Source organism: Lacerta agilis, chromosome 1 (assembly GCF_009819535.1).
Source record: "Lacerta agilis isolate rLacAgi1 chromosome 1, rLacAgi1.pri, whole genome shotgun sequence".
Taxonomy (NCBI): Eukaryota; Metazoa; Chordata; class Lepidosauria; order Squamata; family Lacertidae; genus Lacerta; species Lacerta agilis.
Genome location: NC_046312.1, coordinates 6819750 through 6843092, shown reverse-complemented (window position 1 = coordinate 6843092; position 23343 = coordinate 6819750). Strand labels below are relative to the sequence as shown.

Below are 23343 nucleotides of genomic sequence, written 5' to 3'. Positions count from 1 at the left end.
CTCTCTCTCTTGCTTTCAGACTAATAAGGATTTGTTGGAGCAAATGGAAAGAAGGTAAGAGCTGGGGCAGTAGGTAGCCGCTCATTTATTTCACAAGGAAACTCCCCCCCCCCAAGCAAACATAGCAGCTAATCTTATTAAGAATAATAAATCTGTAGGTGTTTTGTGCTAAGTACCTGCAGCCTAGCAGGGGGAGGACCCCATACCTCTGTGCTAAGGTGCATGCTTGACATGGAGAGTGTCCCAGGTTCCATCCCTAGCATTTCCAGTTAACAGGTTTTCAGTACCTGGACTGGGAACAACTGCTATGCCTAAGACACCCCAAGAACCATCATCTGCTAAATGAGACAGTGCGGGCCTAAACGACTCTCATTTTATGGCTGCTTCGTATGTTCCTGCTTGCTCGCTGCCAGTGCCCACCGGCTTCAGCAGGCAATACACCCAAACAAATGAACATAGGATTGTCGTCCTGGTAGCACCAGTTGATTTTGAGTTGAAGTTCTGAACATCCTTTTCAACTCCTCCTCAGCATGACAGACAAGGATGACAAAATAAAGACGGTTGAGGAACTCCTTGAAGCTGGACTCATAGAGATGGCAAATAAAGAAGATGAGCTAAAGGTAAGCTCTCTTCTTAAGAGTCAGGCGTGCCCAGTGCATGAACAGTGTGGCATTGGGTGCTAATACAGTGTGTCTCGCTCCACCACAGGGTAGTTACATGCCCAGAGTATAGCAACAGCAGCTGCTGCTTCACTTTTGTCCCAAGCTCCCCTTTTCTACTGTTCTGTCTCTCCATAGCTGTCCTGCCTCAGTTGCTCTGTTCTCTTCCCCGCTCTCTCTGGAAACATAATGGGCTGTTAAATCCAGCAACTCAGCTTAGGTTGAGGTTCAGTGAAAGACTGGCAAAGGAAGAGGACTACCTCTGCCCCATCTTGAGTCCAGTCACAGAACTAGTTAAATATCTTACACAGCAGTTAGTGGCAGGAGGTGAAATCAGCAACTGAAGATCTTACTAAAGTATATATATAAATAAATAAAATTCCTTCCAGTAGCACCTTAGAGACCAACTAAGTTTGTTCTTGGTATGAGCTTTCATGTGCATGCACACTTCTTCAGATACACATGAAAGCTCATACCAAGAACAAACTTAGTTGGTCTCTAAGGTGCTACTGGAATGAATTTTTTATTATTATTTTGTTTTGACTATGGCAGACCAACACGGCTACCTACCTGTAACTGAAGATCTTAAAGAGTGCGGCAGTGGCAAACCCATGTTTTGTAGTCTATAAAGGGAGGGGAGCAAGATGGAGTGGGGGGGGGGTAACCCAGCTGCACCAGACTCCAGATGCAGTCGTACCTTGGAAGTTGAACGGAATCCGTTCCAGAAGTCCGTTCGACTTCCAAAACGTTCGGAAATCAAAGCGCAGCTTCTGATTGGCTGCAGGAAGCTCCTGCAGCCTATCGGAAGCTCCTGCAGCCAAGCGGAAGCCCCGTTGGACATTCAGGTTCCAAAGAACGTTCGCAAACTGGAACACTCCCTTCTGGGTTTGCAGCGTTTGGGAGCCAAAACGTCCGAGTACCAAGGCGTTCGGGATCCAAGGTATGACTGTAATCCCTGTCTGAAAAGCAGCACAATCTTTTTCCAGTTGCAATCCCTTTAAGAATGTAGTTATGGACTTTAATCTTACAGGGCAAGCTTTTTTCCTTTCGCTTTCTTCTTTCTACACTTGAGAAAAGTGAAAGCCTTCCATTCAGACTCTCCTGTGTGCCCCATTGGTACTTATCTACCGGCCGAGCTTTGTAAGCTTGAAGGAGCGTGTGATGCTTAGATCTTGGGTGTGAATCTCTTCCTTTGACCTGCTTATTCTGTTTGGGCTGGGTAAATGTTGCTGCGCTCCTTGCAGGCTGAAACCCAAGGGCACGTATCAGTGGATAAGACTAGGACAGTCTTTTTCTGAGATGTTTCACAGGGTGAGAACCACCACTTTAAAGGTTTTATTCTTGGGGAGAGATGCTAGGGTACAAAACAAAGATGATGTCAGGAAAGGGAACCAGCCATGTAAACCGCGACTTCCATACGTTAAAAATGTTGTCAGATAAGTCAGCAGCCATAATAGAATGTTGTTCTTGGCAAATGTATCGTCTTCCCTTTTGTGGTTGCAATTAACTCTTCCAAAGTGTCAGTACTGTGTTGAAAATGTTTTCCTCTTAAAAGGCACTGAGAACAGAGAACGCATCCTTGAAAAGTGAAGTTGAAAATCTGCAGAGAGTACAAACAGAGCAGGTACGTTGCCTTGGTTTTGTTTTGTTAAGAAAGGTTTTAATATTGGTTGCTGTTAAGTCAATCCCTGTCGGAGGATTTCGCCTGAAATTGCTGCTTCCTTTTTGCAATGTGTCTCATTGCTTTTGCCTCGCGCTTTTCGTTCAGTTGGATTCCAAAGAATTGGGGCCTTGAAGAGTTAACTGCTGACATTACTGCAGTCTGCTAACCCCTGTAAATAAATGCCTGCACAAATGTCTTACTCCACATGAGCAGAGGAATAGTGTAAAGAGACGCTCTCAGAAGATCTCCGTGGCCTACTTCCATGATGAGAAAGATTGCATGTGAGCTGTTGTATATGCATAAACGGCAGTTGCAGTTATGTCTACATTAGCCCTTGTGTGACACGTGATGCAAATATTACTGCTGCTTAATCCGATCTAAAAATATAATTGACCAACATTCAGATTGTGGGTACCCTTTCCATCAGCAAAGCTAGCAAGAGGTGATGCCATCTGTTCTAAGTTCTGCCCTCGATCCTCTGAAGCCCATTCAAAGCATGGTGAAGGTTTTTCTAAACTAGAAAGTAGTTGCTGTGACTTTCTGCAAGTCCTTCCCCAGCACTGCTGGCCCTGGAGCAGTCATCGACTCTTGATGGTTTCACTGCACTTCTACTTGCAGCTATTGCCCGTGTTGACTGTGGGAATGTTTAGGAGTGTGGATGATGATATATTATTTTTTATATTTCATCCCAGCTTGAGTTAACAAGCTCCAAACTTAGCAGAGTTACATTCCCTTTTAAAACACAGCAGACGCGCTTGCATAGGCTTGCTAAAGCCTCTATAAGAAATATATATTCCTGGTATATTCCCCTTCTTCCCTCTTAAAAGTAAAGACACAACACAGTACTGTTTATAAGACATAAAAGAGTTTACTTACAGGCATCCTGAGTTACAGCATACAGTCTCAGAAAGGCAGACAGGCTTAGATAAATGTATTTACATGTAGTGAAGCTGATTCCATAGGGGAACAGGCTTCACCTCTGCTCCTCTCAGCTGCAAGCTGAGAGAGAGCATCCTGCTTGTTCAAAAGACGAGGCAAAATGAGGAAGATGGAGTCTGCTTCCTGTGGTTTTGTGTAAACCTGCTTAGGTGAAGCCACACCCATCTCCAGTTAGATAGAGGAAGTTGTCTCAGTCCAGGTAAAAAGGAAGTTAAGGCTGGAGGACTGAGACACCTTCATGTCCACTCTAGGAATCTTGTGTTTGGCTGCTCTGTGTTTACATCCCACATTGACAAAGGGAGTAGGGGTTTAATGTTGCAAACTTGTCAACATCTTTGGAGAAGTCAAACAAGTGAGCCAAGCCACATGCGGGAAAATAGGCAGCCATCCAAGTCATTACCCAGTTGGGCTTGTGGAAAAGGTTGCATTCAACCTTGTTGACTGTCTTCAGAGTGTAAGCAGAACCTGTCGGTCAAGTCATGCAAAGGTAAAACCTTTGGCCGTGCAGCAAAGTCCCACACTTTCTAAGTGCCCTCCCAAGGTACAGTAGCATTGCAGAAGAAGGGAAATTGTGGGTCTCAGTGAGATTCCATTACAACAGGAGCTTGCAAAGTATCCTTCATAAAGCTGCCCTACCTCTGTTTGGTGAGGACACCTGTATTCCTCAAGCTTACTCTTAAATTTTGCAAAGAACTAATTACAGGTACTGCAAAATGCTACAGTTTAGTCCGATTAAAAATATTGGACTGATTAGCTTTCCAAAACGAACTCCATCAGCAAAGTTGGTGAGAGCTGGTTACCATCTGCTAGCTTCAGTATTCTGACTTTCTCTCTAAACACCCGCCCTTCTTGCTTTTGTACCCCAAGGTTTCCTTTGCAACGTTGGTGGAAGAATTACAAAAAGTGTAAGTAGAAGCACATTACCTTTTCTTCAGTTTGAAAGCCCTCTTTACCCTTACGTCTCTGTTGTCCACGAAGCCTGTGTGGGCAGGCTTTTACTACAGAAACACCCAGACTTTAGAATATAATCTGTGCAGTGGGATGTTCGAAGTTGCTGCATTTGGCTCTTCAGAAGAAACCATGATTGTGAAATGAAAGGCTTCAGGGTGCAGCCTAAATTGAGGCTGCTGCCCAGCAGGGCTTAGCAGAGCAGCGGGGCCATCACTGCATCCATAGTCCTGCCAAGCTTGACAACGGGGGTGGAAGGGAGGAGGACAGGCAGATCCCTTCACCATTCTGGAGCTAATACAGTAGTCAGAACCGAAGCTGACCCAGTGCTGTCATGTGACCATAATGGAGCCAACTTGGGATCCAGCTGATTTTTGGGCCAGCTCAGCCCCCCTCCCCGACCTAAATAAAACAATAATATCATCTACTTGTGTGTTGAAACAAAATTTCCCCCCTGTATGCTTGCTCAGGTCACGCCAGTGCACACAGAATAAAGTTGGATTGTTTGCAGGAGATTTATAACTTTTGGGATTTCCTTTTTAAAGTCCCAGGTAGCTTTCAAGTCGGGTGCCAGCAGCTGCACTGGCATTGGGTGAAAACCCAACCTTGTTTTAAAACAAGAAAGAATGTCCTGCAGTAATAGCAGCAGTGCTGTATTATTTGAAGGAGATTACTTGCAGAAATTGCTTTTCTTTAAACAGAAGCTTCTCTACCAGCAGATGCCGCTCTACTCTTTCAGTTGTGAATCAGTTTACTTTATACCTAAAAATACCAACTTGATGCTTGCTCTGATTCATTTGGGCATTATTGCATTATATTCCTCAGCAACTTCCTGAAGCATTTCTTTCCCACCCTGCGCAAATGCCTTCCCCCCTTCCAATGCTGTACCACTGAGCGTATCTGTACCACTGAGTTTCTTAACCTCTCTACTCCTTTTTCTCTCTCTTTGCTAAAGAATTAGTGAGAAGGATGGGAAAATCAAGTCTGTGGAGGAACTGCTTCAGGCTGAGGTCCTTAAAGTTGCCACCAAGGAAAAAACTGTCCAGGTAGGTGCTGGATCTGTGTGTTATCTGCCTTTCTTGTGTGTTATGTGTGCTTGTCATTGCATTGCCCTTTTTGTGGCCGAATTTTTTGCACCCTCCTTTTTCTCATTTTTGTGGGATGTGTTGTCTCCATTGTACAACCTTGTCTGTTTTGTCATTGAAAAGGGTTTGGCACAGGAAATAGAGGCTCTGAAAGAAGAAATAGGAAAGGCCCAGCTTGGAAAGGACACACAGGTAAAGTGGTATTGATCCGGCAGCTGGAAGGGAGTCCTTTGCTTTGCAGTCTTCCTCTTCCTGCAGTATGGCTCCTCCTTTCCTATCTGTCTGGGGGGTGGGGTGGGGGCTCTTGCTGGGAGAGGCCTGGCTTTTTCATGCACTGCCATTGAACCCAGGGGAGGCTTGACCACTGGGTGAATGGGGTGCTGCCCCACCAACATCAGCCAGCCCCTGCCTGCCTCCCTTCCTACTTACATCCAGTCCAGGAGGTGGCATTGGCTGTCCTCTTAGCCTCAGTGTTGTCCTTGTAGAACTGAGCATCAGGAAGGATGGGAACAAGACCAGAATTAGCTTACTCTGACTGCCATTGGCTGTTAGCTGCCCTTACTTTTTGTGCCCCCTTGCCTTGTTCCCTGTTAGTCCCTGGTGGGCGCCAGCTGCCGCTGAATGAACCATGAGATATATGTCTAATCGATTAAACATTCAGATTAACAATTAAAAGCTTGTCGCTCGGCGAAAGAGGCATTCTCAACTATTCCGTCAGGTGACTTGTTAAAAGGAAATCAAAATTCACGAGCACATAATAAAACTGTGAGTGATTTGTTTCACAGTGTGTCTTGAAAGCCCCTGCACCCACGTTTAAGCAGTCTCTTCCGCCTGGTTGCATGCCAGAGGAGGAAGGGGGGTACGCACAAGCCTGAGGGTCTTCATGCAGTGGGGAACTGATTTCACATTGCGTCTGAAACAGTCCCAGGAGTTTCCGCTGCTTAGAGTAAGGACTGCAGTCTTACGCACACCCTTGGGGAGTCAGCCCTGTTTTAAGTTCCTGGGAGCGACTTCAGAGCATACAAGTCACCCACCTCCACTCACTTTCTGGGATCTCAGCAGTGGCCCTTTCCTTCACCTGTTACCTAATTATTTATCTGGAGAGACCAGAGTTAAAACCTGTCCCCGCCCACAACCGGCGAAGCATATGGGCTACGGCTGAATTGCCACAGCACCCCCTTCCCTTCATGCACAGCCCTGCAATCCATAGCCAAGCAGTGGCTGTATCCTTACCCTTACACTGAGCACTTGCAAAGTCGTCTTGGCACCTGTCAGGAGCTGAGCAAAGCACTCTGGGACATTGCCTAGAATTCCCTGCCATGTGCAGAGAGCCCCATGGCAGGGGTACACATCTATGTGGAAAGAGTTTCAGCAGGAAGAAGCTTTCAAAATTTGTTTTTATTATTATGTACAGTCGTACCTTGGATCCCGAACGCCTTGCGACTCGAACGTTTTGGCTCCCGAACGCTGCAAACCCGGAAGTGAGTGGTGTTCCGGTTTGCAAATATTCTTCGGATCCCGAACATCCGACGCGGCTTCCACGGCTTCCAACTGAGTGCAGGAAGTTCCTGCAGCCGATCGGAAGCCGCACCTTGGTTGTCAGAACGTTTTTGGAAGTCAAACGGACTTCCGGAACGGATTCCGTTTGACAACCAAGGTACGACTGTATTAAATTTGTACACCGCCCTATGTCCGTAGATCTCAGGGTGGTTTGAAACCACTGGGGTTACGTGTCCAAGAGTATAGCACCCTCTTAGAATCATAGCATTGGAAGGAACCCCCAGGGGTCATCTAGTCCAACCCCCTGCAGTGCAGGAATCACTTTTCTACCTAAATAATCTGAGTGCGTGGCACAGGAGGTTATCAGACAGCTGTGTGCTACTATACATTTTGTCTGGAGCTCAACATTAGTATCTTTTTGGAGGGGGGACGTATTGGGCTACATGGAGCATATTTGGTCTTGTCTTAATTTGTTATGGAAGAGGGCACCCGTGAGGTGAGCTTGGCTTCTCTGAAAGCGGGGCTGGGGGGGGGGGGGAAACTTAGCTTCCAGATAATGCCCCGTTTTCCTTGGGGGACGCACCCATGAAGCTTGATCTGGAAAGTGTTTATAGGTACGCAGGTTTAGGGCCACATGAGGCATTTCATATATTAAGCGGGAAATAAATGTAATAATTTAAATAAAATAAAATAAATGACAGACGGCACATTGGTGTGGGTGGTGGCGCATGAGGGCGTAAAGCATGGGAGAGTTGAATGGGGCAAGTGCATGAGCAAGGGGCCTCTGGCATCTAGCTGAGCCTGTGGCATTAAAATGCCCTTGCTCTTCCTTCTGAACTGCGTGGATTCCTTGTCATCCCAGGAGGTGTCTTCGCTTACTCTTCCGTCTTAGGAGGCAGTGTGAACTGTTGCTCTCTCTGCAGCATTTGAACAGATGCAGCTATAAGGGCCTAGAAGCCACACGGCGGCATTTATTGGGCGGCCAATACAAGTGTTGCACTTGCGGTCTTGAGATTGCTTTGTAGGAAATCCTGACATTCTGCACCTTCTCCCTTGGCCATTCTAGCTCTTCATCTTGGGATTAAAATCCAGAGAAGGGGGAGAAATTGATACCCTAGTCCAGGGTTTCCAAAATTTGGGTCCCCAGCTGTTTTTGGACTACAGTTCCCATCATCCCTGACCACTGGTCCTGCTAGCTAGGGTTAATGGGAGTTGTAGTCCAACAACAGCCGGAGACCCAGGTTTGGGACTTTGCCCTAGTCCCTTTCTTCCATCAACCCCAAGCTGGACTTTGTTCTGCTACAATAAAAGCCTTTTGAGCCAAACCTGGCTCTGGCATAGTCATCTCACTAAAAGTTTTTAATTGTAACAAAATAGAAAATTATTTCCAGTAGCACCTTAGAGACCAACTGAGTTTGTTCTTGGTATGAGCTTTCGTGTGCATGCACACTTCTTCAGATAGTGTACATGCACACGAAAGCTCATACCAAGAACAAACTCAGTTGGTCTCTAAGGTGCTACTGGAAATAATTTTTTAATTGTGTTAGCGAGATAAAACTTAACCTTGATTTCAGAGATGGCAATGCATGCCAGTGGTTAAAGCAGCCTTTCTCAACCTTGGGTCCCCAGGTGTTACTGAGCTACAACTCCTTTCATCTCTGACCACTGGTCATACTAGCTGTGGGCGATGGGGGTTGTAGTCCTACAGTTTCTGCAGTACCCAAGACTGGGAAGTGATGGCTTAGAGTGTGATGTTTTAACTTTCAAACCTTAATTCTTTCAAGCTGGTCTTAGCCTCTGGATGGACTTAAAACAATCTGTTATCTCTCTGGGCTGCAGATCCTCCGGACTGTGAGACTGGAAGGACAGTGGCTAATCTCCTGGCATTTGGGAATAGGAATAGCAGGTTAAGGATATGTTGATTTAATGCGTTTAAAATATTTGTGCTCATGTCTGCGTTCAAAATGGCTTACAGAAACAAGAGCTTTTCCTAATAGTGATTTGAAATGTGAAAGAAATGATATAGGCAGATTATTGGACCATAGAGTTTAACCCCTTTCAGTTACTTCTAGAAATTCGCATTTTTTTCTTCTTCAGGGGCTACTTCTCTTTTTGCATCTTTTTTGGTTTGTTATCCTCAGATTTGATGCTTTTGAGGGGTGTAGGGACATTACTGTTTACGTTTACTTAGTGCTTCTTTTCAGAATAACTCTTGTGTTGTGTACTCTTTCTGTAGATATCAGCTGCCCAAGAAGTCAGAGATCTTCAGAATCTGTAAGTGTTGTTTGCTGGTTTGTAACACTGCAGGTGTCCTTGTTAACATGATAATGGGTTTTCCCCCCCCTACAGGTACCTTTTTGTGACTGATCTTGATTTATGAGCAAACAGCTCTAGAATCTGAGAACTCCTTAACCTGCCCTCAATCTCTGATTGTGCACTCTGAGGTTAATCTAAGGCTAAGACTTTAAAAGCAGGGGGAAAGCACTTAGATAATTTTGACATTAGATAAATTGCCATTTTCTGTAACAAAGAGCACCAGTACATGGAGATGTTGCATCCAGAGGTTCAGAATACCTTTAACTATTTCAGTTGGTTTCTGATAATGTGGATTGTGGTCGGTGCTGCATAAGCAGAGAGTCATCGTGTTTAATCCTTGGCGATTCCAGTTAAAAGGACCTTGGGTTGCTGAGCTGGGAAAAGATCCTGCAGCTTTGTGCATTAGTATGAGCTTCGAGGGGTAGTAGCATCACAATAAACCGAAAACAACATATGGCTATACATTTTCTTCGCAATTATTGTTCCAAAGCATGAACAGCAACAAAAAGCACCCATATGCCCCATAGAGTTGGTCTGCCAGCATTTTCTTGTAATAAGTTAATTTGAAAACTGTCGTGATGTACCATTCTCTCTCCCCCTCCCCAAGCCATTCAAAAAGGTCTGTTTAAAATAAATATAAATTAAAAATATAAATATAATATAAAAGCTGCTGCAAAAAAATAGCAATGGCAAAAACAGGGGGGGGGGGGGAGGAAGAACACAACACCCTTCCACTTTTTTTTTTTTAAAAAAAACCTAACTAAATTCTATCTAACAATCCACAGAGTCATAAAAATTCCAAAGCATAACCTCCTAAATTCAATTCAGCATAAACCAATAAAATCAAAATGCCCAGCAGCACAAATAAAATAAGCCGTATCACTGCCTAAGGTCATAAGAAGAGCTTGCTGGATCAGGGCAGTGGCTCATTTAATCCGGCATCCTGTTCTCACAGTGGCTGAGCAGATGCCTATGGAAAGCCCCAAAGCAGGATTCCAGCACCAGCGACTCTCCTCCTGCTGCAATTTCCGGTAACTGGCATTCATGGGCATTTCTGCCTTCAGCTTTCAAGGCAGAGCATAGCCGCCATGTCTGGTAGCTGTCGATAGCCCCCTCCTCCATAAATTTCTCTCATATTCTTTTAAATTAATTTATGGTGGTGATCCTCACTGCCTCCTGTGGGAGTGAGTTCCATAGTTCCGACTTCGTGACCCCATGGACCAGAGCACGCCAGGCACGCCTATCCTCCACTGCCTCCCGCAGTTTGGCCAAACTCATGCCAGTCGCTTCGAGAACACTGTCCAACCATCTTGTCCTTTGTCGCCCCCTTCTCCTTGTGCCCTCCATCTTTCCCAACATCAGGGTCTTTTCCAGGGAGTCTTCTCTTCTCATTATGTGGCCAAAGTACTGGAGCCTCAACTTCAGGATCTGTCCTTCTAGTGAGCACTCAGGGCTGATTTCCTTCAGAATGGATCGGTTTGATCTTCTTGCAGTCCATGGGACTCTCAAGAGTCTCCTCCAGCACCATAATTCAAAAGCATCAATTCTTCGGCGATCAGTCTTCTTTATGGTCCAGCTCTCACTTCCATACATTACTACTGGGAAAACCATAGCTTTAGCTATACAGACCTTTGTTGGCAAGGTGATGTCTCTGCTTTTTAAGATGCTGTCTAGGTTTGTCATTGCTTTCCTCCCAAGAAGCAGGCGTCTTTTAATTTCGTGACTCCTGTCACCATCTGCAGGGTTGTGTGAAGAAGTACTTTGTTTTATCTGTCCGTAATCGTCCAACGTTCAATTTTGCCGGATGTCTGCAAGTTCTAGTGTTAGAACTAGGAAATGCTCACCTCTCAAAATGCTTTCCAGGACAGGAATATTTTGGCCCTTTCCTGAAGAAGAAAGCGGAGAGTGCCAGCCAGAGAACAAGGCCTTTAATACCACAAGAGTTCTGTTTTGGCACATAATTTTGTTGTTGTCGTACTTCTGCTTCTACCCATTGAACTCCTGCATGCTATGGGCCTGATTTATGTCTGTGCTGTGCCTCCACAGTCGGAGACAGTATTGCATGTGGGTATCAGTTGCTACAAACTGCAGAAGGGGGAAATGTTCTTGCAGGTTTCCCGCAGGCATCTCGGTGACCAGTCCAAGAACAAGGTGGTGGTCTAGATGGGCGACTGGCCTGATCCAGAAGGCTCTTCTTGTGTTCTTATGGGCGCACACAACAAAAGACGTTGACCCAGGTTATAAATGCTGGCCTGTTCCAAGGCAACAGCGCAGTGACACAGTGGCAGCACACCAAAAGCTTCTAATCACATCTTTTGACGGTTGTTTGTCAGTGTTAAATCTGTATTTTTTAAAAAGAGACTTTTTTCTTCTCTTGTGCTTCCTCTTGCAGATTGAAGAGGAAAGAGGAGCAGGTGACAAGTATGGAGGTGTCATTGAGAGAAAAGGAGAGTGAGATTGCCAAGAAAGGAGAGTGGCTTCAGGTAAAGCCTTGTGAAGTGCTGAAAGCTCTCTTGGAGCCTACAAGAGTGCAGAGATTGCATGTTTGATCTGGTGTTCTTTCTCCCTTTTTAAAAATGCCCTTAGGGACAACAGGATACACTGCAGCACTTGAACAACAAAGTCAAGGAACTCGAGCAGCTGAACTCTCAGCAGGTGGGGGCTACTTGCTGTGCTTCCTGTCTCTCCTTTCAGAGTTTGTTTAATGCATCCTAAAGCTTTTGCTGTAGGGGGCGCGGGTGGCGCTGTGGTCTAAACCGCTGAGCCTAGGGCTTGCCAATCAGAAGGTTGGTGGTTTGAATCCCCACGATGGGGTGAGCTCCCATTGCTTGGTCCCAGCTCTTGCCTACCTAGAAGTTCGAAAGCACATCAAAGTGCAAGTAGATAAATAGGTACCACTCCGGCGGGAAGGTAAATGGCATTTCCATGCGCTGCTCTGGTTCGCCAGAAGCGGCTTAGTCATGCTGGCCACATGACCCCGATGCTGTCTGCGAGCAAACGCTAGCTCCCTCGGCCTATTTGCTACCAAGGAGTGTGGTGAAGTCTCCTTTGGAGGTCTTTAAGCAGAGGCTTGACAGCCATCTGTCAGGAATGCTTTGATGGTGTTTCCTGCTTGGCAGGGGGTTGGACTGGATGGCCCTTGGGGTCTCTTCCAACTCTAGGATTCTATAGAGCGAGATGAGCACCCCAACCCCCAGAGTTGTCCGTGACTGGACCTAATGGTCAGGGGTACCTTTACCTTTACCTTTAAAGCTTTTGCCAGGAAAGGCAACACCTTAGTGACAAAGTACCTGTGCTGCGTTCAAAAGGTCCCAATATCTTTACTCCCCAATATCTTTAGGTGGGAACATGAGACACTACCTGGAACCCCGGAGAGCCTCTTCCAGTCAGTGTTCACGGATACTGAGCTGCATGAATCAAGGGTCTGACTCAGTATAAGGCAGCTTCTTGCATTCCTATCCTTGCCCTGTCTAAGCAGTCAAAACCAGGCAGGGGTCATGACATTGTTAGCTGCACTGCCACAATGAAAGCAAATCCTTTCTTCCCTGTCAGGTTTCTGCTTCTTCGTCGATCAAGGACCTCGAGGCTCTGTAAGTAAACCGAGTGGAGCATCTACCACAGTTACTTTGCTCTTTCATCCAGCTTTGTGTGATGGCTATACTCTTGGGGGGGGGTGTGTGAGAGAGAGAGAGCACACTCATGACCACATTTCAATTAGTATTTGGCATTGTCTAGAGTAGCATTCTGCACCTTCCTGAAGAGCTGCTTCTCTCTAATCTCCTTCAAATGTGCAGTGAAAGTTTGGCACATCATTTGTTGCCAGGCAGATGAGCAAGAGCAGCCGTCATTAGTTACTTGGGAAAAACAATGTCCATGCAAAACTGTTTCCATACAACTCAGCCCAAACTTTGCTCCCTGGTCATGTAGAATAAAACTCTTCTATCTTGGGCAGTGTGTCAAATAATTCAGTATCTGCTTGCCAGTTCACATGTCTGCCACAACACAGACTGGCAAGAATTATCATCTGAGCACTTATGCAGAGAAATCTGGGAGGTTCTGTAAATACTGTGATCCTTCCTTAACTTACATAAAACCAGCATGTTACCTGCTCTGTGAACCACTTTTGGCTTATTTGGGTAAAGAGAATTAGGATGCACATAACAAAAGCAACCTCAATAAATGAGTAAATAAACTGCAGACCTGATCGTATGCGAGAAAGGTATGTGAATAACTTTTAAATTGTGTCCGCAGACTGAAAACGAAGCAAGAAGAAATGCAAAAGATGGAGATCTTACTAGATGAGAGGGGGAAAGAAGTTTCTCACCAAAGGAAAGAGTTGCAGGTGACAGCATAGGGGCCTTAGGAGGAGGAGGAGGAGAGGGACAAGAGAGATGAATGGGCAGCCATGTCTAACACATCGTCCTCACTTGCAGGTCGCACAGGAGGAGAATCGGTTACTAAGAGCACAGATTCATGAAATAAAGCAGGAAAATGGCGAACAGGTATTTCTCCCAATTTCTGATTTGGGGTGCACATAGAGGGGCTGCTGTGTTGTATTTATACATGCCAGCATTTTAAATAATTTTGGTTGAAAACATTCAGGAGGCAAAATTTACGGGGAAGTAAGATCTAAATCACCCGCAGTAACTGCTTCCTGTGTTCTGTTGAGGGAGGGAGGACACATTTTACTGCGTGATTTCTTGGTGGATTCTCAGGGAGGGAGAGGCTTCGGCTGTCTCTCCCTTTGCATTGGTCCTTCTGCAGGCCCCACCTTTGACCTGTCACTGCAGCCTCTGTGTTTTGAGCCTTGAGAAGCTGGTTGGAAGAGAGACGTATTGACAAAGGGGCTCAAGCGCCCGCTCTGCAGCTTGTGCATATCCCTTGCCTGTTGACCACGAGTTGATTGTGCAAACCAGGTTGCAGTGTGGCAAACCAGCCTTTGGATGCTGCTGCCGAAAGCAACATACTGCTGCATAATTAATACTGATAAAAGCCAGGCACCTACCTGCTTCTGTTTAAATAAGGTGTCCTAATCTCTTTCAGGAATCTCTGGCCATCAGGAATGAACAGCTTCTACAGCTGTAAGTATTGGTAGTCAATTAGAAGCCAGTTTTAGCAAGTAAGCAGCAATGTAAATCAATCTGTAATAATACTTTTACCCCCAATTAAACTGTAATATTCCCTTTTCATGGGTGAAGGCAAATATGTTTCTTTTGGATGGAATGGATAATACTGTGTTCCTAGTTCTCTTCCCTAGCTGGTCTTCCCCACTTAAATTGCCTCCCCGCTCCTGTGTTCTCTCCCATCAGAAGTGCCCTTTTCTCTTCCTAAATATGCTGCCAGGCTGCCATTAAACACTGTCAAGTGTAATGTGCAGTTGAGTCCTAGGCTGTCACATTTATAAACTGTGCAAGCTTCTAGCCTTCACTGCCCAAGGGAAAACCTTGACATTTCTCTGGGCATATTTTCCATGGAAGGGGACAAGTGGGGTGGGGAGTCCTCCAGAGTCACGGAGCCATGTTCTGCGTGGAGGGGGGATTCTGAAGGTTCAGTGAAATGCGTGTTTCTGACGCTTTCTGTTTCGTATGGATTCAGCATCACGGGGAAAGAGGGGGAGATCGCCAGCCTCCAGAAGGAGCTGGGCTCCTTGAAACATGCGGTGGAGCAGCAGAGGCAAAAGAACAACGTAAGTAGCCTGGAATTCACTGGGGGAGCTTGACTGCTTTCTTGACTGCTTTCTTGCCCGTCATGTGGCTACGGAGCAGGAAGCGCTCTCCTCTCTCCTTCCTGTAACAGCCAGAGCAGCCTGGCTTTCCCAGTAGCCAGAGACGGATCCTGCTCTGCGTGGTAAGAGACTGCTGCACGCAGCCTACTGGATCCCACCGTTGGGGGCAAGTTGAGCTCTGCTTTGCGGGCAAAACCTCAGAAGGCCGGAAGTGAGCTTTGCATGCCTAGGTGTGTGAGTCTGATGAATACGAGGAGGGGGAAAGACTTTGGGAGGCCATATCCAAACGTGGGCAGATCTGAGCTACAGAAGCTTGGGGAGTGCTTGCTCAGTCCAAGAAAGCCAGCTCTTGTCACCTTGTTGTGTGCCTTCATTTCACCTGTTCCAGAGATCCTGTGGCTTGGCTTGGCTTCCTTCTTAAATTTTGGCAGGGGAACCTGTGCCTCTCCACATGGTGTTGGTCTGCTGCTTCCATCATCCCAGCAATGACTGGAGCTGATGGGAGCTAGAGTCTATCATCATTTGGGGGGGGGGGCAGAACAGGCTCTCCATCCTTGCGTTTTCATTCATGTTCCGGGCAATCAAATACTCTTTTCTAAGGTGGGTTTTGTGTGGTGCCTGTCTGTGTCCTTTTGAACTTCCCTTTCAGCCACCTTTTTTTTCCTTGGCAGGTGGGAGTACAAATAACTAATTGAAATAGAAACAGACTTTCTGGGTCTCCTCCCTGAAATTCATGGGGTCCAGCAACACACTGGAACAGAAGGGTGTCCTTGATTAGCATTTGCAGACACTTTGCACCCTTGTTGGGAATGGGTGCGAGCAGAACTGATGCATGGGACCAAAACTGTTCTCAGGGAGCTGTGTTACCCTATCAAGCCTTCAATGCCTGTGCAAAAAAAATATCCCCCACTCTAAATTCGGGATGGACGTTATACCCAGTAGCAAGAACTTCTTAGGAAGTTTTCTAGCAGACACCAGCTTAGCTAGAAAACGAGAAGCAGAACACAGCCCTCAAAACAAACAGATGAATATTCTCTGGGCAACTAAAGGCCACTTCAGCCCTATAGTCCACTCATTATTTGTTTAGAGCAGGGTTGGCTTGTGCTGCTTATTCTGCATGTGTCTCCAGAAGTTTGCTCCATCTGTTGCTTCCTCTATCCCAGGAGCATTTGGAAACCCTGAAATGAATTGAACAGTTACGTTTGCAGACGGCACTTTTCCTCCTACAACCATGTTCTCAATTTTTCTGTGTTATTTCATATCATTGAGAGTTGAGATTTCCCTGAAGAGCTGAGCTTGTGAGCCTGGGTGTCTTCAGGCCCTCCCAGCCTGTGTGTTGAAGCCCTTTGAACATGTTACAGTGCTACATTTCTACATTGCGGGGGGTTGGACTAGGTGACCCTTCCAACTCTGCAATGGGCATTTATAGAATTGTAAACTAGTGAAATAGCACAGTTGCCAAAAAAGAGAGAGAATAAATAAGCTGAAGTATCACACCCCTGAAATACTTTTCATGTCCCTAAGCTTCCTTTAAGCACAACAAACCCCACAATATAAATAATATAAAAATAACTTTAAAAAATATTAAATGTGTCCATCTTCAAGCTAATTTAAACACACATAAACCACATGCACACATTCCTAGTTGTGGGTAGTGCAGTTGGGTTGAGGCATGGCTAAAGCAGGCCCTCATTGAAGCCTGCATTGTGCCAATAGGACCCCCCCCCCAAAAAAAAATCATGCCGTCCTAGGCAGGCAGCAAAAAACAAAGAGGTTTATAAAGCCCTTGGTGGGCCATCATATGCTGAAGTCAGCTTGGTGGAGCCGAAGTTGCATAGGCCTGGTGTACTAGATCCTTCATTCCACCACAGTTGCTAGTGGAGATCTGCCTCCACTCTCAGAGGCAATATGCTGGGGTTCACATAGGGAGAATCCTGTTGGACCCAGGTCCTGGCTGGACACTCTGGGAGCAGGATTCTGGACCCAATTTGGCTGTGGCCTGGTCGAGCAGAATTGCTCTCATGTTCTTATAAGAAGCTGCTGTAGAGTAGCAGGAAATGCCATTGCCCTGGGTTCAGGGGCAGGTGGGTGAAATGCAACAGATGCCAGAGAAAATGGGATCCCCCCCCCAACAGTTGCTAATTTCGGGAGTCAACATGGGGGGGGGAGTAAAGCCCTTCTAGTAGAATGACTGAGAAAAGCATAGAGATGATACGATTTGACTTACTTCATTAAGATGCTGCTTTGTTTGCTCTCTTTAAAATGCAACATTTTTGACGCTGACAAAAAAGTTAGTCCTCTAGTCTGCCTCGTGGTCCAGCCAATGCAGCACGAATTGGAGCAGGACTTTCACCTTCTCTTGAAAGCCCATCTGCAATTTGGTAGGAGGGTGAACGTCTGACGCTACCTTCATATTGAGTCAGATCATTGGTCTTCCCAGCCCAGCGCTGTTTACCTTAAGTGGCTGAGCTCTCCAGATTCTCAGTCAAGTGGGTCCTTTTGTAATTGAAGCTACTAGGGATTCAACCTGAGACCATGGCTGGATCTACACAGATTAAAAAAAACCCACTATAAAAACCTTATTGGAAAAATTAGCTCCCAATGCAATTTACCAATGACTTCGGATTTCAGCTCTACACCGCCCTCTGGTGTCACATTTGTATAACGCGTTTATAACATAATAATTGACCTGTGTAGCTGAGTCCCTTCTGTATGCAAAAGATCCCTTCTGTTTCTGAGCTATGCACCCTCCCTAGGCTGACAGCCCTGACTGCTGCAGGTGACACTTGAATTGCTGTTGATTTCTGGGTTACGCAGGTGAATTAAAGCTTGGTTGGTCCCAGGGTGCGTGCGTGTGTATTCCTCACTTTTGAATACTCCTCTTCCTCCTCCTTCCTCACAAATGCAGTCAAAAGGGGGAGGGGGGTCCCTAGTAGTGATGCTGCAGACAGAGCCAGGAAATAGAATGGCAGGATATTGCGGAAGAAGTAACTTTTTGTTTTTTTGCTTTTGAAAAAATCCACCCCAAGACAAATTCTCTTTCCCTTTTTAACATCACACTTGGTTGGGTTTTTTTTTTTGTTTTTGTTTTTGTTTTTTTGCTAGTGTGCCTCATCTTAATTGACCACCCAAATCATTTTGCAGTAACCTGCGCTTAAATGCAAGCGCTCTCTCGCTCTCTGAAGTGAAAGCAAGACACCGTTTGATTATTGGCTGAACTGAAACCATATCTTTCTAAAAACGATTAGGACCTTCGAGAGAAAAACTGGAAAGCAATGGAAGCATTGGCCTCAACTGAAAAATTGCTGCAAGACAAAGTGAACAAGACTGCTAAGGTTGTAATACTAACTGCTAGAAACAACTGCATTGAAACTAGAAGTGATTCGGCAGCTGCCTTTTAGAATCAAATGGAAGCATTTAGCTTTTACTGCAATTTTAAATACACTCTGTTCTGAATGCTCTCTCTTTCTTTCTTTCTTTCTTTCTCTCTCATACTGCACTTTCCACCTCTGTTTGTGCATGTCATCTTAAACCTTCTCTTTATTTTATGTCCCCCTTCCCTTTTGATTTGTGAGCATGCTGTCTACTCTGGTTTTGCTTGGAACAGTTGCTAGAGCTATAGGGCTGTGTTCTCCCTCTCTCTGCACACCTGCCAGCGTCTTGTTGGCCACCCAGACATCCTCTCACTTTTGTACCCAACGAAACCTGTCCATCATGTAAGGACTGTCACACTCAGTGCCCTTAAAAGAATGTTGAAATTAAACACGCAGGCCATGATTCAAGCTGGGGGGGGGGAAACGACAACAACTTTCCCCATTTATTTTGACAGAAGAGTTAAGCACAAGCTGCACCCTCTCACTTCATTGGTCTCAGCAAAGGGTATTGCCCAGTTGTGCATTTTGGAATGTTTCCTTATGGGCCAGCAAGGGCTGCTTTTGCTTTTCATGCACACAGTCCTTCAAATGGCTAAGATTTGGAAGTGTTCAATCCAGGCTGGGATTGCAACGAAATTGGGATACCTGCTGCTGCCACAGCATCGCTTAGTGAAGTGTCATTGGCCCACTTTAATTTTTGCAGACGAAAGGAAACAGCATAAATGAAACGTATAGATAGGTGGAACGAAATTCTAAATCGCAAAATAGCCTCAAATGTGGACTATGGTGTGAACTTTTGACTGTGGTGTGAATTTAGATGTGGCAACCCGGATCTGGCAAGTTAAGGGAAAATTCTAAATTTAAAAAGTTAAGTGTTTAATATAAATGAACAAAATACACAAACTGGGGAAAAGGCTTATCAGTGGCCTAGAAGGAGTAGTTACAGGTGGGTAGCCGTGTTGGTCTGCCATAGTCAAAACAAAATCGAAAATTCTTTCTAGTAGCACCTTAGAGACCAACTGAGTTTGTTCCTGGTATGAGCTTTCGTGTGCATGCACACTTCTTCAGATACACTGAAACAGAAGTCACCAGATCCTTAAATATAGTGGGGGGGTGGGGAGGGGTATTACTCAGAAGGGTGGTGGGAATGGGTGATAGGCTGATAAGTGTGGAAAACCTGTTGACGACTCTAAACGGCTGCAATTAGTCTTGCAGGGAAAGGCAAGGGGTGAGATGGCTAAAGATGGCTTTGTTATGTATAACAAAGAAGGAGTAAATATTGACACACAGACAGCTAATGATGTGCCAGTTTTGGGTTGTATCCAGTGGGGTTCTACTGCCACTGCGGGACTTCTGTTTCCTCTCTTTTCCCTGTATGTCCCCAAAATCCACTCTAGAGGGTCCTCAACCCTCCAGAGGTAATTTTGAAGGGTGCACAGTGGTCTGGGCTGGACTAGAAAGGGAGAGGAAGTTCCTTTGCGCCAGCAGAACTAGAGTGATGGATACAACCCATTATATGGTGATATATGAACAGATTATAATGTCTGCTGGTATTATTGTTCTGTTTCAACTTGCATATTTTCTTCATTTAAGTGCTGTTTTGTGATTTAGGACTCCCAATTTAAAAATCTTGTCAGATTCAGGTTTCTGCATCTTAATTCGCACTATGGTTAAAACTTCACTCAGTCCCAATTTAAGGTGCATATTGACTGGAGGGGGGCAGTTTAAAACCTAAAATCTACCCTGTCAAATCTCCACGGGCTTCAGTAACTTACAAATACCTGATTTTTTAAATAATAAATCTGAGAAATGTGAAATATTTTAAAATGCTTAAGAGAAACAATGTAGTTTAAACTACATAAATTAAGAATAGCCACTGTCTCCTGCCCCTGTCTTCCTGCCCCTTACATGTGCAGCTCTTTATGCACATGGAATCTTTCCCCCCAGCCAAACTGACAATTCACTTCCCTGACAGAAGCGCTACTATTTAAGCTTATTTTAAAAATCATATCTTATAATTTTTTATAAAAAAAACTAACTGAAAAAAACTTAATATAATCGTATCATCCACTTACTGAAATTACACAGAATTTGGATAGGAGATGAAAGCCATTTAGCTGAAGAATAAGCTGCTTTGGGGCATGGGGCTGTAGAATCTCCTTCCTGGAAGTGTTTCAAGAAAGGGTTTTTCATTGGTGTTTGCTGCAATGCTCTACAGGGCCAGGAGTTTGAACGAGGACAAGGGACTTGAACGAGCTGCCCGCTCCATTGGAGTTCCTTCAGGCTTTGACTCAGCAACTTTTGCGAAGAGCCCCAACTCCCCCTCCCCCAAACAAACAAATTTAAATAAAAGAAAATTGCAGTGGAGATGGTTCCAACCTCTGGCAAATCATGGAGGAAATGAAGTTCATTGCTTTATAGAACCTATATATTTAGACTCCTCTACCCAGGCCTCAAAGACTGGGGATTTTTTGCCGGGGGTTCCCCCCCCCCTTAAGTTTATCCACAGACTTGTACCTCCACAACGGGTTAAATTCTTACTGCTGACACTAGGAGGGCAGTAAAGCAAAGGGGGTTTCTGCCCTGTCTCTTGGGGCATATCGGAGTCTGCAGTCATGGGGAAGGGATGCATACAGGATTGCCTTGTTGCCTTGATCATTGGAGGCCGTGAGCATTCACGTTTGCTGGACCGATTACGGTGAGGGGAAAACGCTGCCCAGCTCTATCAATTGGTTTCTGTTTTGCTCTGCATTCTGGGGAAAGAAAAGCCATGTTGCAGGTGGAGACAGCCTCTTAAGGAATGTTCCGTACCATTTTTGAATGGGGCAAACCTTTCGAAAGTCCTTAAATCAGGACTCGGAAACCTGTGGTCCTCCCAGACATTGCCAGGCTCTGAGCTCCCCTGCCCAGCTGGCATGGCGAAAGGTCAAGCGTTAAGAGGAGCTAGAGTCCAGCAACATCTGGAGCGCAACAGGTTCCCAACACCTGGCTCAAAACTCCCATATTTAAGAGGCTGTGCCTTTCCTAAAGTCCCATCATTGGGAGAGACATCTCTGATTTGCCCCAAAAAAATTCCTGGTCTGATTCTTGGGGGGGGGGTGAGTTTCATTGTGAGCAGCTAGATCAGCAAAGGGGAACTGAGATCACCTCCAGGCGATGGTGCACTACACTTGTGATTGGGTATTGCGCTATATTGTGCTCCCAGACATGCAGAAAGTAAACCCAGCCAGATGGGTGCCCTGGGATCTGCTGTAGGCTTTGAGAACCCTGGACTAAATAAGTCTCAAGAGCATGTCCTGAGATGGGCTTCATATATGGCAAATGGTGAAGGGTCCGTTGTAACAAGAGATGCTTGAGTGAACTTGCTACCTGCCCCGAAGCCCCTAGGTGTGTGCTTAGTGCACTGTGAAAATGCTTAGTTGTAGAGGTGTAGAATGGCTGCCTTGCATCCCCTCCCAGGATGCAAGAGCCAAAGGGCATAATGGGCAGTACATACATGCATATCCATCATTTGATGACTTGGAACACCTGAAGGTACCATCTCCCAACCAGAGATCAGTACCTTTTCATAGTTCTTACCTGCGGTCACCTCAAAGGAAGCACTCTTTTAGTGGAGATGATTCACACGCTCAGCTGAGATTCAAGTGATAGTAAATCAAGGGGAGTGCATGCATGTGTGAACTAGCCCTAACTCCTTCCATTTGACACGTAGATGGGAGTTGAAACTCTCCACTTACAAAAGTGAGCTTTCCAGACGGCAGTTTTAGTTGCTGTACAGTGTTGAACCGAGTTTCCATCCCCTGTTGACAGAAAGGGGATAAAATGGGGAATATGGGAAACGCACGCCCACAAGAAATCTCACTTTGATACTCACTTCAGTACAGAACATTGTTTTCTTGTGATGGCTTAATGGTCAGGTAAATAAGATTGCTTTGCATCTGATCCCATAATTACTTGGGCCTTTCAGAATTTTGCAGTCCATATTACTTTCATGGTCTCATTCAAATGGAGATCAAGGATCAATGCCAGAACTTCAGACTGTTATTATTTTGAGTGTGTATTCACTGGAGATGGGGGAAGAGTACCGTGTATTTAAAAGTCAAGGGCAAGAAAGGATGAGCAATATCAGGGGGAAGGGGAAGGTGGTGACCCTCAGAAAATTTCTAGGGGAAAACCCAGTTATTGTGTGTGGGGGCGGGGTATACCACAGAATAACTTGACAGTCATCGCCCCTTTTTAAAAGATTTCATCAAAATGTGTTGGGCTTTGTAATAATACTTCTTCCTGGCGCCTCTTTGAGGAATGCTTCTTCAAAAGTGAAGAGCAGGAGCCTGTGATCTGGGCCTCCCAGAGTGTGGTTTGACATAGCTGCCAACCCCACGTGCCCCTCACCCCGCTGTGCACGCATTCTGCCTCCCTAAACCCCTTAAGCGAGGGAAAGAAATGAACAGACTCTGCGGAGGCTTCTTTTGAGAACTTGTTGAAAGTACAAAACGACACGAAGGCCAAGCCCTGAAGCGTTTCTGTGGTGTTAATGCAAGGGTCGATGGGTGAAACTGTTTCTGGCCCCTCGGAAACAGTAGCGCTCAATTAGGGAAGGAACGTTTAGGCCAAGGAAGGAAATTTTATCTTGCCATCTGGTGGAAATTTTGCATTGACTTGGCCCTTCCTCCTTTCACTCTGTCAATCCAGGAGAGGCAGCAGTATGTGGAGGCTGTTGAAGCGGAGACGAGAAGCACACTGCAGAAGCTGTTCCCCATAGTGTCTCTTCCTTCCACCTTGGTAAGATGTGCCACAGTTCTGTGCCTCTCCAGCTGCCTGCTGGCTACAGTGGAAGCAAAGCTGTTTGCTTTGTAGATGCTGCTGAAGAGTGGAGTGTCTGGGCTTCCTGGCTCAGAGCTGCTGGTGTGCAACTCCAGGGCCTCCTGCTAATCGATCTGTTCTGCACTACTCGCTTTTATGGTCTAGCGGCATTGCGCATTTAAAGGCTGCTTAGTTTTGTATCCCTGTTTTATGCATAAGATTCCAAGCAAATTGGTGACGTTTCCTAATATCTCTACCATGCAAGCGTAAGAGCTGAATCGGACCGTTGGTCGATGGTGTAACTTGGGCTGTAGTTCAGTGGTAGAGCATC

At 45.7% G+C, this 23343-nt stretch overlaps 1 protein-coding gene across 9 annotated transcripts in view; it reads left to right on the top strand.

Moving 5' to 3' along the window:
- Positions 1–23343, top strand: part of KTN1 (kinectin 1) — a 102845-nt gene that overhangs the window by 66296 nt on the left and 13206 nt on the right. For 4 of the 9 annotated variants that reach the window (XM_033169585.1, XM_033169332.1, XM_033169163.1 and 1 more), the window contains exons 19-34: positions 20–54; positions 530–620; positions 2215–2283; positions 4129–4166; positions 5165–5255; positions 5418–5486; positions 9031–9068; positions 11503–11593; positions 11697–11765; positions 12663–12700; positions 13362–13452; positions 13544–13612; positions 14154–14191; positions 14706–14796; positions 18084–18170; positions 22902–22991. In XM_033169585.1, coding sequence (XP_033025476.1) covers positions 20–54; positions 530–620; positions 2215–2283; positions 4129–4166; positions 5165–5255; positions 5418–5486; positions 9031–9068; positions 11503–11593; positions 11697–11765; positions 12663–12700; positions 13362–13452; positions 13544–13612; positions 14154–14191; positions 14706–14796; positions 18084–18170; positions 22902–22991 — 1095 coding nt within the window. The remainder of the gene's footprint in view (positions 1–19; positions 55–529; positions 621–2214; positions 2284–4128; positions 4167–5164; positions 5256–5417; positions 5487–9030; positions 9069–11502; positions 11594–11696; positions 11766–12662; positions 12701–13361; positions 13453–13543; positions 13613–14153; positions 14192–14705; positions 14797–18083; positions 18171–22901; positions 22992–23343) is intronic. The other 5 variants (XM_033169418.1, XM_033169828.1, XM_033169746.1 and 2 more) reach the window with 3 other exon arrangements.